The sequence below is a fragment of the Ruditapes philippinarum genome, unplaced genomic scaffold (genome assembly GCF_026571515.1).
Source record: "Ruditapes philippinarum isolate M1 unplaced genomic scaffold, ASM2657151v2 ctg1255_1_1_1_1, whole genome shotgun sequence".
NCBI classification, from domain to species: domain Eukaryota; kingdom Metazoa; phylum Mollusca; class Bivalvia; order Venerida; family Veneridae; genus Ruditapes; species Ruditapes philippinarum.
In genome coordinates, this window is record NW_026854395.1 from 14226 (window position 1) to 32231 (window position 18006).

At 32.7% G+C, this 18006-nt stretch overlaps 2 protein-coding genes across 2 annotated transcripts; one reads left to right on the forward strand and one right to left on the reverse strand.

Annotated features, from left to right (window-relative positions):
* Positions 1 to 6179: 6179 nt before the first annotated feature.
* LOC132740030 (uncharacterized) lies at positions 6180 to 11867 on the forward strand. Its single transcript, XM_060727886.1, has 3 exons — positions 6180 to 6569; positions 9588 to 9755; positions 10868 to 11867. The coding sequence occupies exons 1-3, from the start codon at positions 6326 to 6328 to the stop codon at positions 11323 to 11325; spliced, it is 870 nt and encodes a 289-aa protein (XP_060583869.1). The 5' UTR covers positions 6180 to 6325; the 3' UTR covers positions 11326 to 11867.
* Positions 11868 to 13292: 1425 nt separating this feature from the next.
* On the reverse strand, positions 13293 to 16644 carry LOC132740031 (carboxypeptidase N subunit 2-like). The gene is made up of 3 exons (XM_060727887.1): positions 16559 to 16644; positions 15795 to 15872; positions 13293 to 15414 (listed from the first exon to the last, which is right to left on the reverse strand). The coding sequence occupies exons 2-3, from the start codon at positions 15819 to 15821 to the stop codon at positions 14083 to 14085; spliced, it is 1359 nt and encodes a 452-aa protein (XP_060583870.1). The 5' UTR covers positions 15822 to 15872; positions 16559 to 16644; the 3' UTR covers positions 13293 to 14082.
* Between the last annotated feature and the right edge of the window lie 1362 nt (positions 16645 to 18006).

The following is an 18006-nucleotide window of genomic DNA, read 5'->3' on the forward strand; positions in this document are numbered from 1 at the left end:
ATAACTTCATGGATGATCAAAATGCAAATTGGAAAAAGGGTTCAGCTATATAGCCAATGAGTACCCCTTCAAAAAGTGTAAAAACTTAAAAATAACAAGCTTCCGGGAAACAAAAAAAATTTAGTACTCATCGAGGCTGTCCGAAATGGTAATCATCCGAATAAATGTAGTATTTACATATTTTTCTATTCAAAACATTTACTATATAATTCAAAATGATTCTAGAGCTATAAAAACTAAATCATCAATATATGTATATTACTGTAAGGTAATATGCTGTAATTATCTTTAAATAAATCACTTAAGGTTTTTCAAATATATGGTTGTGATAAAGTAGGCAGCCATTACAGATGTGTCATGTATCACGTGGTACAAAATCAGAATGTTTGATTGGACGAGAAGTTACTGGAGTCTAGAATTAAAGTTTGATGTAAATAGCGAGTTACGGGTTTGTGGAATTGGAAATAAACATTTTATGTAAGTTCTACAACTACATAAGTATGTTCACTGTGAAGAGCTCACTGAGACGAAAAAAATGATAAAAAAATCTCAATTTTGCCAAAAATCGAGTTACGGGGTTGTAGAATTAACCCGACGATTTGTAAAACGGAAATATTTGGTTTGCTACTACTATTTGTATTTATTCTGTGTAAGATACTTTCATATTAACCTAAACACTATTTAAATCGTTTTGAATTTTTGGTGTTATACATATGGAATTTGATAAGGCAAGCGGCATGCCTATTGATGTAATGAGCTAGTTTGGCAAAGTTCCAATTTTATTTTAACATGATTTATTATTTATGATAACGGAATTTATACTAAAGGACGTTACCCGAGAAAAACAAGAAACAGTCCATAGCTCACTGACTGCTTGTAATTAAATCATGACATAAAACTAGGAGAAAAAATGTCCTAATAATTGGATAAGTAATACAATACACTGTTTTATGTCGCTTCATGTCGGTAAGAAAGTATGTTCATTTTGTTTTGTTCTACGGCGCACCAACACAATTTAAGTTATATGATGCCGAAACAGGAAATATGATTTTTGCTAACCTCAGATGTAACAAACTTAAAGCAAAGCCAGGAGTCAAAACAATTTCACATGCTATGGCTGAGAGATGCATAGACTCCAGTTATTCGAACACATCTAGCCACCAATTACAATAACGCAGGGACAGAGGGTGAAAGTTCTTCCATATTTCAATACATTTAGTACTAGGCCTAATGAAAAGTTGTACACATAACTTTCAGACATTCAGTTGCAGTTCTTCAAACAGTATGACAGTTACAGATTCTTATGATTAATTACCTTCAACAACATCTATATGCATGTCAGTCAAAACTGTCTAGAACAATATATATTCATAGATATCAAAAGCACTGTGTACTTTGTTCTATTATTAGAAAAGTATTAGTGATATGGAAATGAAACATCTCAAAACGATATAAGCATAATGTGATTGGACACGCCTAGCTTTTTGAAGAAAAAAAATCGACCTTTTCTGGTGTCAGCATAAGACAATGCTACAAAAATTCGAAAAGGATACAGCGCATTTTTTAAAAGCTTTATTATATTTAATAAATCATATTGTTAACATTGCTATATTTGGTTGACAGTTTAGTTCCTGTCATATTATGACTTGTCAGTGTTCAAAACTACTAGTATTTAGTATTGATAATGATGCGTATATATTCATATTTTGTGACATAACAATTACTATACTTTATCATATAATGATATTTTAAAATAAAACGCTTGTGTCCTTACCAACACGGGTACATTTTCATTATCTTTTCATGTGACGGTGATCTTGTAAAAATGTGGACACATTAATGGCGTTAATCAATGAAAAGTTACACTGATTTACATAAGAATTATACACACATACACTAAGGCTGGCCTTAAATTAATTACAAAAGTAAAGTAAATTATCTTCGTGTGCCGATCTATAGAAATGATATTTAATTATTCAAATACATGATATATATAAAGTGAAATGTCTTAATTAAGTTACATACATAATTTCCTCTTGATCAGTCATATACATATAATATACTTGAACTCATCGCGATGAATAAAATAGTGGGGCCTGCAGCAGCCATACATATTCTGTCCATTACTTAAAAAGTATCCTTCCTTGAAGGCTGTCAAGTTCAGATAAGGTTAAAGTTCAATACACTTTAAGTGTTTTGATAGTTGACATAATGCGAAAATCAAAAGCAGATTGCCTAATGTAAAAATAGTTATATATTCGGCATGTAGGAAATGTAACTATTTGGGAATGTTTTTAAGCAGATAAACGTTTGAAATATGGATGTCGTCTCTTATATCATAATTAGATGCGCAAAGTAGAAAAAAGCTATTATTATGGTCATTAGTAACATGTTTTGGGACACCTTACAGAGCAATGATTATTGTAACAGTGTTAACCACGTATTTGGACATATTGACATAAGTGCCGATATTGCGGCTCCGTAAAATGGTATTGCACGGCTGTGCATATATCATTTGTGCTATACAAACATAGCGTAAAGACCGTTATAATATATTTTTTTTTATCTAATTCGTGTAATAAATTCAGTATTGAACTTACACATTTCATATTTTATTGTATATTTGTATTATTTAATGATTTATGCATAATTTATGCATGATAATGAAATTAAATGTGTTTTCTTTTGTGAAATTTCAATAGCCAAATAACCATTTCAAGGCCTGTGCGCAGGGATGTGTGATTTTCTATAATTTCTTTTCGTATAAATTATCGAATAAATAATATATAATCGTGCCTTTCGTCTGTAACATGTCACGTTAATTTTATGTGGCGAAAAACATGTATATATATATATGTTGACGCTGATAAATATTTTGTCTTGACTTGACTTGTTACATGTCTGCCAATTTGCATGACAATTTTGAAAATGTATAAAAAGATAAAATATTGTAAGGTGAGCAAAGAAAATTATTTTCTCATTGCAAATAACATTTACAATCCATATAAATTACCAAAAAGAGGTCAAAATATGTATAAATATCCCTTACTGCGTTAGTAACGCAGTAAATTTATGGTGAAAAATACTGCTAAATCGGTTATAAATCACTCATAACATGGAAATTATTACTTGTATCTTGAATCTTTTTACTTTTCTTAAAACGTCAGTACCTTTATTCTCAAGTTTGATTTTCTTGAAATATTTTGGTTTGTCTGGGTGCATGCAGCTTTAAAAATAATATCTTTTTAACATGCATACAAATTATATTTCGATAAATGTTGGGAAAATTATCTAATCTATGTCAGTAAGATAAAAGTGACATTAAAGCTGCACGCCTCCAGATGAGAAAAAAATATTTGGATAAAATCAAACCTGAGAAATTTACTAAGATTTTAGGAAAAGTATAAAGATTTAAAAATCTAGTAATAGTTTACGTGTTATGTGCGGATAATGACCATTTTTTCAGTATTCATAACTATATTTCTACTGCGTTACTAACGCAGTAAGGGCTATTTTTGCATATTTTGACCTCTTAATAGAAATATACATGGGCTGAACATGCCATTAATAATGTGTAAATTGCATTCTTTTGGTAACTTCACAATATCAAACTGTTAAATACAGTATCAAATTTTCATGAAAATTAGCATAAAACTGGAGGCGTGCTGCTGCTTTAAGTTCCAAGGACATATAGTGAGTGAACAGGTGAAAGTCAAAATAAGTTTACATAGTGCCATAATTCTTTTCAATTTTATAATTCACTTAGTTTCGCATGAATAATAACTCACGCGGCCGAAGGAAATGTATGTTAATATTCATCGTAGTTCAATTCATAAAAAGATAAGGCTACTTGTCTTTTCCTATTTTAGGCAGATTTATATTTTATCCTAAACATTTTCCAGTATCAACGGGTCGTCAATCTACAATTAAAATAATCAGTCTTTTGAAATATTTAGTCAATTCAGCTCAACGCTACACTAGCATAATGTCAGTATTTCTTAAAGGCACATTATGCCCCAGAAAAAAACGGTGACACAAAGGTGACATTTGGGCGTAACCGAAGTAACCGAAGAAAGATATGAATATACATGAATTCTCAAACTAAACTTTAGCAATTAAATATATCTTTTGTATCCTGTATACTTTATAATTTGATAGTCAACGTCTAGTTTTTTGCAGAGTAAATACAAATACGATGTGGTTTTTATATAAATAAAGTCTGTTACATACATTTTATGTCATAAATGAGATAAATGTAGATATCAGCATATCTCCATATATTTATTCGATCTGAAAGAATTGTATAACAAATGATGTTTGCTTAGATGTTATGATTTGTAATTTATTGTACATATGCCATGCTCTGTTATTGTTCGGTTTTGTAAATATGTTTTGCTCTTCAATATTGGAGGAATAAAAAGTATCTATCTATCTATCTATCTATCTATCTATCTATCTATCTATCTATCTATCTATCTATCTATCTATCTATCTATCTATCTATCTATCTCTATCTATCTATCTATCTATCTATCTATCTATCTATCTATCTATCTATCTATCTATCTATCTATCTATCTATCTATCTATCTATCTATCTATCTATCTATCTATCTATCTATCTATCTATCTATCTATCTATCTATCTATCTATCTATCTATCTATCTATCTATCTATCTATCTATCTATCTATCTATCTATCTATCTATCTATCTATCTATCTATCTATCTATCTATCTATCTATCTATCTATCTATCTATCTATCTATCTATCTATCTATCTATCTATCTATCTATCTATCTATCTATCTATCTATCTATCTATCTATCTATCTATCCATCCATCCATCCATCCATCCATCCATCCATCCATCCATCCATCCATCCATCCATCCATCCATCCATCCATCCATCCATCCATCCATCCATCCATCCATCCATCCATCCATCCATCCATCCATCCATCCATCCATCCATCCATCCATCCATCCATCCATCCATCCATCCATCCATCCATCCATCCATCCATCCATCCATCCATCCATCCATCCATTCCATCCATCCATCCATCCATCCATCCATCCATCCATCCATCCATCCATCCATCCATCCATCCATCCATCCATCCATCCATCCATCCATCCATCCATCCATCCATCCATCCATCCATCCATCCATCCATCCATCCATCCATCCATCCATCCATCCATCCATCCATCCATCCATCTATCAATCTATCTATCAATCTATCTATCTATCTATATCTATCTATCCATCTATCAATCTATCTATCAATCTATCTATCTATCTATCTATCACCTACCTACCTACCTACCTACCTACCTACCTACCTACCTACCTACCTACCTACCTACCTACCTACCTACCTACCTACTACCTACCTACCTACCTACCTACCTACCTACCTACCTACCTACCTACCTACCTACCTACCTACCTACCTACCTACCTACCTACCTACCTACCTACCTACCTACCTACCTACCTACCTACCTACCTACCTACCTACCTACCTACCTACCTACCTACCTACCTACCTACCTACCTACCTACCTACCTACCTACCTACCTACCTACCTACCTACCTACCTACCTACCTACCTACCTACCTACCTACCTACCTACCTACCTACCTACCTACCTACCTACCTACCTACCTACCTACCTACCTACCTACCTACCTACCTACCTACCTACCTACTTTGTCGTATAGCTTTTTGAGAAATATAAAATAAAATAAAATATAAACTAAAAGCATATCTGAAGTATAATGGGCCTTTAACATTATTATTTTAATCTTTAATGTTTTTAGCACGACTGAGATGAACGTTTGAAGAATATTAAAACCACATTCGAGTTTGCATTGTAAATAATCACTGATGGTGTCATAAAAGGAAACATGACCGTGACTCCAGTAAGACCCAAACCCATGATGTCAAAGTTTAAAGGCAAACGCATAATATGCATATTTGCACCGTTCCTAACAATGACTGACACAAGTTTCATATAACCAATGCACGATTTTAAGTTTAATAAAAACGCTATATAACATAATTACATACACGCTGTATTAGGTGTATAAAAGTCACAAACCGAAGATATTATTCGTCGTGAGGTATAAATAACTTAGCGTGAAAAGAAACTGTATTTAAAATTAAAATACAGTCTCGCTTGAGATACGCTGTATTTTCAAAGTGGTTTTCCACCCAGGGACTACGGCTTAAATGTTACCCTGAACGCTTTATGAGTAAATAAGATGTTTTCATTTCATAAGAAAGATATAAGTATGTAGAAAGTTAAATTATGGCGAAACATGCAAACTCTACAAAGCGTTTTGCTGGCGTCGCCCTAAGCTTTGACATTTTTGGATTCTGTTTTAATCTCGTAGGGATATTTGGACCAGCTTGGCTAGTGAAAGCAGACGACAATAGGCAGTGGACGTTTCATGAAGGCGTTTGGTTAGCTGAATACTGCCAAAATGGAACTTGCAGAGTATCTACAAGGGAACATGCTTTAGAAGATATAGGAAGAAACCAGTACATATCAGGTTTATATATTTTTTTCTCTTATTACTTTAACATTTATAACTTTTGCATTTAAACATGTTTTTTAATATGCATAGACTAGTTTGCAACTATGATCTTTTAAGTTGCATAAAGCGTAAAGTTTAAAACTATGATTTTTTAGAGTTGAATAAAAGCTTATAGTGTGTTAAGTTTTATACTGTAAAGAATTACACAATGTGCACAATGTATAGTTTGTGAAATATATTGCAAATACACTCAATTTTGTTTTATCATTGCTTAACCCATAACTTGTTGGAACTGAAAGCATTTGACATCAATATCGAGCCAGGCCAGCCTGAACATCCGCTAGTTGCTCATTTGTTGTTGTTATTATTGTTTTTGTTATATTAAAATCCCTTAACTTTTAACCTTAACTTTTAAATTGACTGCGGGACTAATCAAATCGCGCAAGTTTACCAGGTTTAGATAAGAACATAAATCCCAAAAACTCCATATTAACAGACAGCAGGAAAAAAGAAGTAACCAAAACGTTTATGCGCATTTGTTTCAAAAGTTTCCATCAAATAATATTAGATATTAAAAGGGCAGTAACAATAATAAGAAGTTTTTTTTTTACATTATTTCACTAACGTAAAAAAGTGAAAATGTCAATGACATGTCACCCCTGAGTGAACAAAAGTCATCATTGAACTAAATGATGATAGTATCTGATCGTTTATTGAACTTATCGTTAGTCTGTATAAAAGCAAAAATAGACAGTGAACCATAAAGCGATATAGGTAAATATTTATTTCTTTTTCAATTACAATATATACTTTACAGTTATTATCGATGATTTAATACTTTGTAAAAATGAAAGATAGCTGCAGAAAATTTAATGCTAACATTATATAACGTTATGCATATACAACTGTATGCGAAGTTCATCGTCGTTAAACTATTTTCTATTATATTTCCAAAAACACTGAAAAAAATGCAAAAAGAATATACGTAACTTTAATGTGAACTACAGTGTATATGCTATACAATTCTTAAACTAAACATTATTACAAACTAAGTGTCGAATATTTTCTTAAACTTTTACATTTTTATTACTATTAACATTTGTTTTAAAGCTAAATTCATTGCAAAACACATGCCGGCAAGTTGTAGTTGTTGTTGTTTTTCATTACATTCGAAACCAAGATTAATATACCTATATAAAGTTCATAAACTGAAACGCAATACATTAAATGTCAACACTCAATAGTATTAATTTCATTTAAGTAAAAAGACGCTTGAATACTCGTAATTGTCATCGTTGTCACTGTTTTGTACGCACTCTTTACCACGCAAAATATCTGAAATGGACTTGCCCACATTTCAATCTGGTCGAAACCATTCATTATTTTTAGTGTAAAATACGCAACCGCTTTAAAGCTGCACGCTTCCAGATGAGCCAAAATATTTCAAGACAATCAATATTGAGCAAAATGAACTAACATTTTAAGAAAGATAAAACCATTCAAGACCAAAATTATATTTTACATGTTAAGTGCGGTTTAAGACTGATTTTGCAGTATTTTATTATCATATTTCAACTGCGTTACTAACGCAGTAAGGGCTGTTTTGCATATGTTGATGATTTCTTTGGTAATTCTTTAAGAATGCATGTGCCGATTGCAATATGTTATTTTTACTTTATTTGTTCTGCTCACAATATTTTGCTATGAAAATTCAATTCCAAAATGTTCATTAAAATCAACATGAATCTGGAGGCGTTCTGCTTTAAAGTAACTATCAAACTGAAGCTCGGTCAGTAAACTGGTAATATTAGCCATTTTTTGCATTAATTTTATACCCAAAATTAAATTTTGGTCATAAAAACGTAAACGCGTGTTCAGTCAAGCATTTATGATATATTTTTTTATTGCGAATTTATAAAAGAAACCTATAAATTTTACTAAAGTTGAAAACGTTTGGCCTTATAATATAAGAGAACCATGAAACTTGGAAAGGTATTCAATTATGTTAAGGACAGAAAACATTTTATATCTTAACTAAAAAAAAAAAGAAAAAAAAAAGAAAAAAGAAAAAAAAAAAAAAAAAAAGAAAAGAAAACACCAATATTCAAAGATGGTTGTAAATATAAAGTATGCCAGGTGACATTTTCTGATGCATTATTCGTGTTTATTAAGTGTGTAATCAATAAAACTGCCAATTGTTTTTATTATTTTTCGTTGCGCGTGGCTCTTTTCAATTTCAATTGTTGATTTTTTTTAAAATTTTTATCTACCATAAAAAGTTTCACATCTGAGGCATCTTAATGATTGCGTTTAACTCTTACCGCTCTAAAAATCTTAAAAGAAGTTCGCTATCTTTCGATTCATATCATCTTAGGGTTGTTTTTGATGTTGTTGAAAATATGCACCGATTGAATAACGAACAATGAAGACCATGTTATGATTGCATCGGCAGATCATGGTCTGTCCTGGTTGCATGGGTAGAAGTATTTGCTACCAGCAGGCTCAGAGTTTAATTACATGTTAACTGAAATGAATGTTGTCAATAAGAAAATATAGCCATCATTAGATAATCCTTAAAATATTAAAGCCCTCAGATGAGTTGTGAAGAAAATTATGACAAGAGTAAGAAATGTTAAGATATGCAAATTCAAAAGATTGTCAAAGCAGCACGCCTCCAGATTCCTGATAAAATTCATGAAAATTTTGAAAATGTATTAAAAAAGAAAGAAAAAAATGTTGTGAATTGAACAAAGAAAATAATTTACACATTGCAAACGGCACTTATAAATTACCAAAAAAATTATCTTGAATCTTTTTACATTTCCTAAAATATCAGTACAATTTTCTAAAGTTTGGTTTAAAGCTTGCAACTTGAATATTTGCTGAAATAGCAATTTTGAATATCATACCCAAAAGGTTAGGGATATTTCAACATAGAAGTAGTCCGATACTTGAAGTTATTAACACCGTATGCTAGCTTGTATTGCTCAGTATTAGTATAAGTATTAATATTTGCATTCTTTTTTCCAACAGTTTTGGAAGAATTCCACTGGACGCAGTTTAAAGTATTGACGATAATGGCCATTGTGTGCAATTTTCTGGCAGTTGTTTTGACAACAATATTTCTTTCAAAGAATCCTAAGAACCAGACTATATCTATTATTATACTATTTGCAAGCGGGATCACATCCCTTTCATCAAGTAAGATGTTTTCATTTTAAAGATGATCCAAATTTTGTTAATACTAGAAAGGGCTATACATACATGCACGCCATTTTTTGTGATAGTCACTTATGTATGAATATCTAATTACATCGCCAACAGTTTTGTTCAGGACTTCGGTTCACTTCATAACATAATTTGGAACGTGTCAAATTTTGTTAGATTTTAGATGCCGTTTTCCTGGTTGTTTGTGTTCCATTACCTAACTTTGCTTTCTAATGTGTGATATGTAAGCAAATGATGTTTGTGTTTTAAGGTTATTGACGTATATAATACAAATAGGCATTCAGCACATTTGTTACAGATTGTTAGACTTAGATATGATTAGCCTAGTGTTATTAGCCTGAATTTAGCTTATACTCGTTTATCACACACATGTGCCGATTTTGCGACTCCGTAAATATGGTATTGCACGGCCGTGCATATATTTTGACGTGACGTCATTAGCGTTATACAAACATAGTGTAAAGACGCGCTAAATATTAGCGTTATACTATAGGCGCGTCAATGAAAAATGACTCTTTTTTCACTTTCAACGGTCTTTATTTTGGGTAAGTGATAAATAGAATATTAAATTCTTGTAAGTTCATTACTGAATTTATTGCACTCGTTGAATAAAATAATATTATGCTCGCCAGAGTTTATTGCACTCGTTGAATAAAATAATATTATGCTCGCCAGAGGCTCGCATAACATAATTTTATTCAACTCGTGCAATAAATTCAGTATTGAACCCTCACTCATTCAATATCCTCTATTTATCACATGTCCGTGCCGACTCCGTAAAAATGGTATTGCACGGTCGTGCATATTATTTTGATATGACGTCATCTGAGTTATACAGACAAAGCGTTAAGGCACAATAAATGTTAGCGTTACACTAGAGGCGCGCTAATAAAAAATGGTTCTTTTTCACTGTATTTGGTATGTGATAAATAAAATATCCATTTTATAACTCTTTGAATAAAATAACATTATGCTCGCCAGAGGCTCGCATTTACTCGTTCAATAAATTCAGTATTAAACTTACACTCATCCAATATCCTCTATTTACGTACAAAACGTTCTCTGTTTTGTTTCTCTATTTTCAGGTATGTTTTTACTTATACCGGTGCTTAAACTTACTGCCGTAGATTCAAGCAATAGTTTTAGCGATGCTTGGGCAAAAATACTGTCGGCTGTCGGGGTATTTATGCATTTTGCTGCAGCAATAAGTATGGTGTTTGCTGTTTACCAAAGTTTGCAGCATTATTGTGCAATAAAACGCATCGAAAGGTCGCGCTCTAGGCGATTTGAGATGGTCGAAAGATATCTGTCGTCACAGCAAGATAATGTGACGCCACAACGTCATTATGTGTCGTCACCGCAAGAGAATGAAACAAGAGACTCGGTGAATCAAGCGGGGCAACAAGTAATATCTGTATCGAATGAGCGGAGAACGCTAAATTGTAACGGCGTGACTGGTCACGCCGGAACGCCTTATAATAGGCCGCCACCTTATACTGTTGCTGCTGAGTTACCAAGTTACAGTGAAATAAGTTTGAGGTAATCAGCATCTTGATCTGTTCTTGTGCCAAATATTGTTTAACTTTGTGTTTAATTACATTAAAGCAATAATAGGCGATACAGTTCGAGCCATACTTGATTGCTAGTAATACCACCTAATATCGTAATTCATTCGTTAATATGTACTCGGGTTATATACACATAAACTATACTTCACATTAGCATGTCTATTTATATAAGCCGGCTAAAGAAGTGATAGCTTATTTAATGTATGAAATGTTAAAGAGTATAACTTAGTTAACCCTTAAGTTGGTTGATACGTAATTTATGTAAGTTCGACAGTGTAGGAAGAGATAAGCTTAAAGACACAATCTCGAATCCTTTCCTTGAACAAACCAGTACTGAGCAATGAGTGTGAAGTGTCTTGCTCATGGAAACAAACCATTACGTGCCCTTAAATTCTTAATAATTATGTGGATTTTTCAAGCTTACTGCTCTTAGAATTTTCCATTATCAATATTTGGAATATCAAACTGAAATTTTAAAATTTGGTCAATTAACAGTATAGAGCCTGGTCAGACTACACGGACAGGTGTCAAAGACTTACCCGTTTTAAGTGAACAATATTGAGCCTGTAGTCAAACTGCACAGTATGGCTCTATTCTGGACAGGTGCTAAAGACTTACCCCTTTACAGTGACCAGTATTGAGCCTGTAGTCAAACTGCACAGTATGGTTCTATACTGGACAGGTGTCAAAGACTTACCCGTTTGAAGTGAACAATATTGAGCCTGTAGTCAAACTGCACCGTATGGCTCTATTCTGGACAGGTGCTAAAGACTTACCACTTTACAGTGACCAGTATTGAGCCTGTAGTCAAACTACACATATGTTTAGGCTAGCCTGGCTCTGTAGCTCTGGTAGCTTGATTACAGTCCAATATGTATGTATATTGTACAGTGTATGGAAATGAAATATAGGGCGTATAATTAGGATATAGCATTACAAATCATACATTATTTAAGATATAAATGTGTACACTTTATATTATAATGAGATACCTATTTTGCATTTATACCTATGTATTAATTTTAAATATATGTTAAGATAATTATACGATGCAGAACCTATTTGAATAGATTTCATGTAATGTGTATATTGAATTTATCTTCATATAAATTCAATACCGAAGAAGCAATTATCTGGTTAAATTTCACAAAAATTAAAACCGTCAATATGGGTGAAAGTTATATTTTAGAATTGGTTATTTAGGTGAATATTCATTTAAAAATTTAATTAATGTAAAAAATATTAAAATTGGCTACCTAGGTAGAAATGAATGAACCGGGAAAAAGTGATAGGTGAAAGTTTATCTTCAAAATGTTAAAAACTTGCATTAAATAAACAAACACTCTTGCATGATATAATTTTGGGTTTGTACGTGTTATGTGTTCCAGCGTATGGTGAACACACCAATTTGTTGTTGTTTAAGTGTTGAGTTTTACGTCGCACTATCACAGTATAGGTCATATGGTGACTTCCGAGCTTTACTGGTGGATGAAGACCTCATGTGCCCTTCCGTTAATTATTTCAGACACGAACGGGCACCTGAGTAGAACCACCGATGCGCCGTAAGCTAGGTTGGATGGCTTCCTCACATGATAGATTCTAAAGTCCCTGTCGGGATTCAAACCCACAGCGGTAAGGGACAAGTGGTTGATAGCCTGATAATAAGCATTATGTTCATAAGCTCAGGTCTGTTGTACTACTATAGAAGCAACATATGTCCAACACTGTTCATATTAAAAGTCTATGTCAAGAATGTAACTTCAAATGATGCACACAGGAGTAGCTAAATATGGATCATATCAAACTGTTTGTATACTAGTATATTAGTACTGCCAGAGCCGGTGCTATGGAGAATGCGTCGTGACATGAGGAATGTCTAAAAGCACGACTGTCTGTGAACAAAATCAAAACAAGACGGTGTTTGAGTTTAAGTTTCTTTAATTGGTATAAGGTAAACACCTATTTGTGAAACGATCTTTTCTAGGCACCAACAATCAATCTATAGATATAATTAATATCAACCAAACAGTCTATCATGTGGTATAAGCATATATTACATGTATTAAAGTGTTTCTATACGAACATCATAAAACATTTAAAAAGTTCATGATAAATTATACAATACAGTATACAATGTATCGTGCATCAAATTCCTCAACACATGTTTATTTCTCAACGAATCGTTGATAAGAATCGTTCATATAAGTATTTTTCCAACAAAGAATCGTTCAATGATATTAATAATTCATAACTTGTTATTTTCATTTTACTATGTATCCTTCATAATTATTGATGCATACGACTATATTTCACATAGGATCGTTCATTAATATTTCTCCACAACAGTACATTTCACAAAGAATCTTCCATTTATTTATTACTATAAATATTAATCCATAAAAGAATGTTTAACAAAGAATCGTTCATTAATATAAATCCATAACTTTTCAAACAATCGTTCTGTAATATAAGTCACTAACAGTACTGTATACACGTATATATCAAAGAAGTACCGTTCATTAAATATTAATCCATAGCAGTATCTATCTCAAAGAATCGTTTAATAATATTAATCCATAACAGTATATTTCACAAACAAACTGTTCAGAACATATAAAATTGTTACAGTATTATCTAAATATGCTTAAAACATCAGTGATAGCAATGGCAAAAATATATGATTAAAGCCTGAAAATTTGTCAGGAATTAAGAAAGAATGTTTAGGTTCTGTCTTAGCAATGTATCAGAGACTGTTCAAGAAAATCTCTGGTTTTCTCTGTCGATAGGTAACAGTGGGATGTGTCAGAAATTGTGTTGGTTTTATTCCAAGACTTCAAATATGCCAGGTCACACGTACAGTCAACGGGAGTATTGTCTAAGCCTAACTGAACAAGGTTACTAAGGGTCATAACGGCAACGGGTATTTGGGACAGTCTGGTCTCGCTTAAATCTAACACATTTAGTTTTAAATTGTTGATGAAAGACTCTTTGGAGATATACAATATTGGGTTGCCTTTCAGATCGAGGACATTCAAATCGGTAAGCTTCGAAACGTCGGGCTCCGCGACACTTGTTATGGAGTTGTATGCCATGTTCAACTGCGCCAATGATCTGAATTCATTTACCGCGTATGGTATTCGAGTAAAATTGTTTCTGTTTAGATCAAGACTGTAAATCGTGAAATTTAAAGAAGTTAGAAAGTCACCATTCATGACAAGAAACCCATTTTTGTTTGCAGTCATACTGTAGACGTTATGAAACAAACTTAAGTCTGGAAATATTTCCATGTTATTATCATCAAAATAAAAAAATGAGACCTGAAAGCTGTTGTGTGTGCAGTGACTGGTAACCTGTGAAGTCATTCTGTTTAGGTTATGATTTGATGAAAAGTTTAAATATTGTAAGGAGTTGAATATGCATAACGCACGTGGAATTTCTTCCAGCCTTGAGTTGTGAATCTCTAGACTGACTAGCGTGCTTTCAAAACCATGAAAAGCATTTTGTGGTAATACGTAAAATGGAATGTAACCTATCTTAAGGGTGGCTAACGAACGTAAATACCGAAGCTCGTGTGGCCAAGACTGAAAATAGCCCATATCAAAGGTGAAGGTCATCAATGAGCGTCCAATACTGATCATAGTTTGTGAACTCAAATGCATCAACGGGTTTTCATTTAAGTATAAAGCACGTAACTGCGAAAGATTTTCGAAGGCCTTTGGGATAGACGATAGATTATTTTGCCTTAAATAGAAAGTGATCGACGCATTCCTAATCCAATCAAACGCTCCATCCGCTATTGTCTGAATTTCGTTGCTATCAAAATTTAAATTACAAACTTGGCTAGTACTTTGATTTTTAAATATTCCTGCTTCTATGTTAGTTAAGTGATTATCATTCAGACTTATTTTGCAACGACGAGTTTTTGGAATCCATGGCACCATTTGTAATGATCTGTTGCTACAAATAAAGTCGTCTGCGCAACTACAGTTTACGGGGCAATCGGTAGCATCAGTCTCTAGGACAAAACAATGACACGACACGAACAACATCTGAACGAGTAGCGCCTGTAACAGAAATTGAAACATACCATGATATCGACAATACAAATACATGCCGGTGATATGATATCTTTTGGTATGACCTGAAGTTTAAAAGCTTTTATTTGTGTTTTTATTATTGTTTTGTATATTTCTTAATTACAACTGTAATCTTGCTAGAACCATTTTCAATGATTACCTTACAACAGTTCACAATCTACGAATAATTAATTCTGCCAAATATATATTGAATTATTCTCAATATTGCAAATGCTTCTGGTGAAAATAGAGGATATATAGTTCAAAATGTCTTGTGTATATGTTTTATAAGAAGGTGACTAAAGAATCCATTATAAGAAGATGATTAGAGAATGATAATGTTCGCTGACGTTATAAAAATGTCTTACCGAAACCAACATCATGGGAATCATCATTTTTTTTGTCGAAATAAGAACATAAAGGAAGATGCTGACAGAAAACGGCTTCTGTAAGTACAAAAGTAAAACTTGACATTTCATAAAGCATTCTGTGAAGAAATCGCAAATCGGATTAAGCAATGACAATCAAGTTATGAAGATGATACATCAATTAAAGAGAAAAAAAACATGTTTTACGTAGTACATGCATAATATCATACAAGTATGAAATATTTCAAGCATGGATTGTAAAGAAGTTTACGAATAACATAAATATTAAGTGAAACGCATGATTTATGCGAATTGAGTTATTAAAGTTCAAGGCTTTAGGTGCAATTAAAATAACCAACACAATGGACCGTTAATTAGGTAAAATAACCAAAGTATAGTAACAAACGTACAGAAATAAATGAATATACCTATCATTTACATACGAAAAAATACTATATTTTTCCATGCATTGTGTTACACTAAGTTACAGAAATGAGGTGTTACATATTTTTAACCACCGCCCCAATCCTCGTATAATTGTGTTCCTCTTATAAAGAGAACTATGATTTTTATTTAATCTTTTCCCCAGTCATGTTCATAATTGATGTTTTTTTAAATTCTGTACTTGACCACGTCACGTCTTTCAAGACACAAACGCAAACATCTATAGCCATTGTAGCATAAATACGTACCTCAATTTTAATTTCAAATACAGTTCAGTCGTTATAAAAATGTCTTGCAAAATCAAAATTAAAGTGTCTTACCAGTCTGCAATTAGCCTTGATTTATTTATCTAAATGAGTTTTTAATGATTTTAACCTGGCCGTGTCTTATCGTTCGTCTTAATGGAAGGATTGGCTATGTCTAAATATAGTCAATGCATGCAATGAATGCATGCTTTAAGAATAAAATTATATGCAGAAATTGTTTTTGTTTAGTTGGTTTAACGGCGTACTAACACAATTAATGTCATATGTCGCCGAAACAGGACAGACGATTTTGGCTAACCTCTGATGGTATAAACTTAGAGCATTTGTACATTTTTTCACATATTCAAAATTTCATATTGAATTTCGTACTTATTTTCACATGTTCAAATATGAAATTCGTACATATGTTCACATGTTCGAAATTATTCGTACATAGTTTCATATGCTCAAAATATGAAATTCGCAGAGATTATCGTATGATTATTTAAAATTTGTTATTTATACATATTTTTTTACATGTTCACAATTTCATATTGGTATGTAAATCATATTTAACAGATTATTATGGTGGCTGATTTGGAACAGTTTTGTGCATCGTGTTGTCGCTAGCGACAGGACGAGAAAGCGCCAAACGGCGTTTTGTCATCCTGCCGCTAACGATGCACGCCAACCGGTGCGTTGTCGGGCGGCGTGTTGTCGCGATGTCACATTGTCTCTCGGCTCAAATCGAAGTATTGGCTATTTATATATAAGCCACATGACAGGGCGACATCGGGAAAACGCGTCGCAAGACAAGCGTGGTTTGGCGTGCTTCGCTAGCGACAGGACGACAAGATGACAGTGCGACAACGCGCCTTTTGGCGCTAGTGACCGGACGGCAAGACTAAAAGGCGATAACGATATAGGTTGTGTTGTCGCTATCGCCAACGCAACGTGCAAAGTGTACCAAATTAACCATCATAGATAATATGTTTGCCCTTTTTAAAGAAATATTCATTTGTTTCTGAGGCATAATATGCCTGATTGTTTTGTAAATTGTGACTACAAAACTTAATACAATGTATCCCATTTAATCACATTAAGAAATATTGAAAGTGTAATCAAATCGGCTGTGTTATCAATTTTACTAAAATATTCTGGTTGTGGAAATGAAATGGAACGTTGCAATTTTTTACATAATGCCAAAATAACAGTATTTATTATTCATATTGGTTTTAATCAAAATGTGAAATATTACCACAAAATTTCTTCTGGCATGATTCAATCATTCGTTCTTTTAATTAATTGATCAACTTTTAAGAAAAATGTGAACGCTGCCACATGTCACTGCGTCTGACAAGCGTTTGTGTGGCTAAAAAAAACCCAACTTTTTTCACCTCTCCTAATTAGTGAAGAGTTCTGAACCGGGATTAAAAAAATTGCATGCATTGGTGCACTCTTAACAGTATACTTTTTACTCAGCACTGGTAAAAATGGAATAAGGGAAAGTTACTTAACTTATT

What these genes read in the sequence shown, in the direction of transcription:
- LOC132740030 (XM_060727886.1), top strand. Translation starts at nt 6,326, where the DNA reads ATGGCGAAACATGCAAACTCTACAAAGCGTTTTGCTGGCGTCGCCCTA. An exon ending in AAGAAACCAGTACATATCAG is followed by an intron (nt 6,570 to 9,587) that starts GTTTATATATTT and finishes TTTTTCCAACAG; the next exon opens with TTTTGGAAGAATTCCACTGG. An exon ending in GATCACATCCCTTTCATCAA is followed by an intron (nt 9,756 to 10,867) that starts GTAAGATGTTTT and finishes CTCTATTTTCAG; the next exon opens with GTATGTTTTTACTTATACCG.
- LOC132740031 (XM_060727887.1), bottom strand. Translation starts at nt 15,821, where the DNA reads ATGATGATTCCCATGATGTTGGTTTCG. An exon ending in TTCCCATGATGTTGGTTTCG is followed by an intron (nt 15,415 to 15,794) that starts GTAAGACATTTT and finishes TTTCTGTTACAG; the next exon opens with GCGCTACTCGTTCAGATGTT.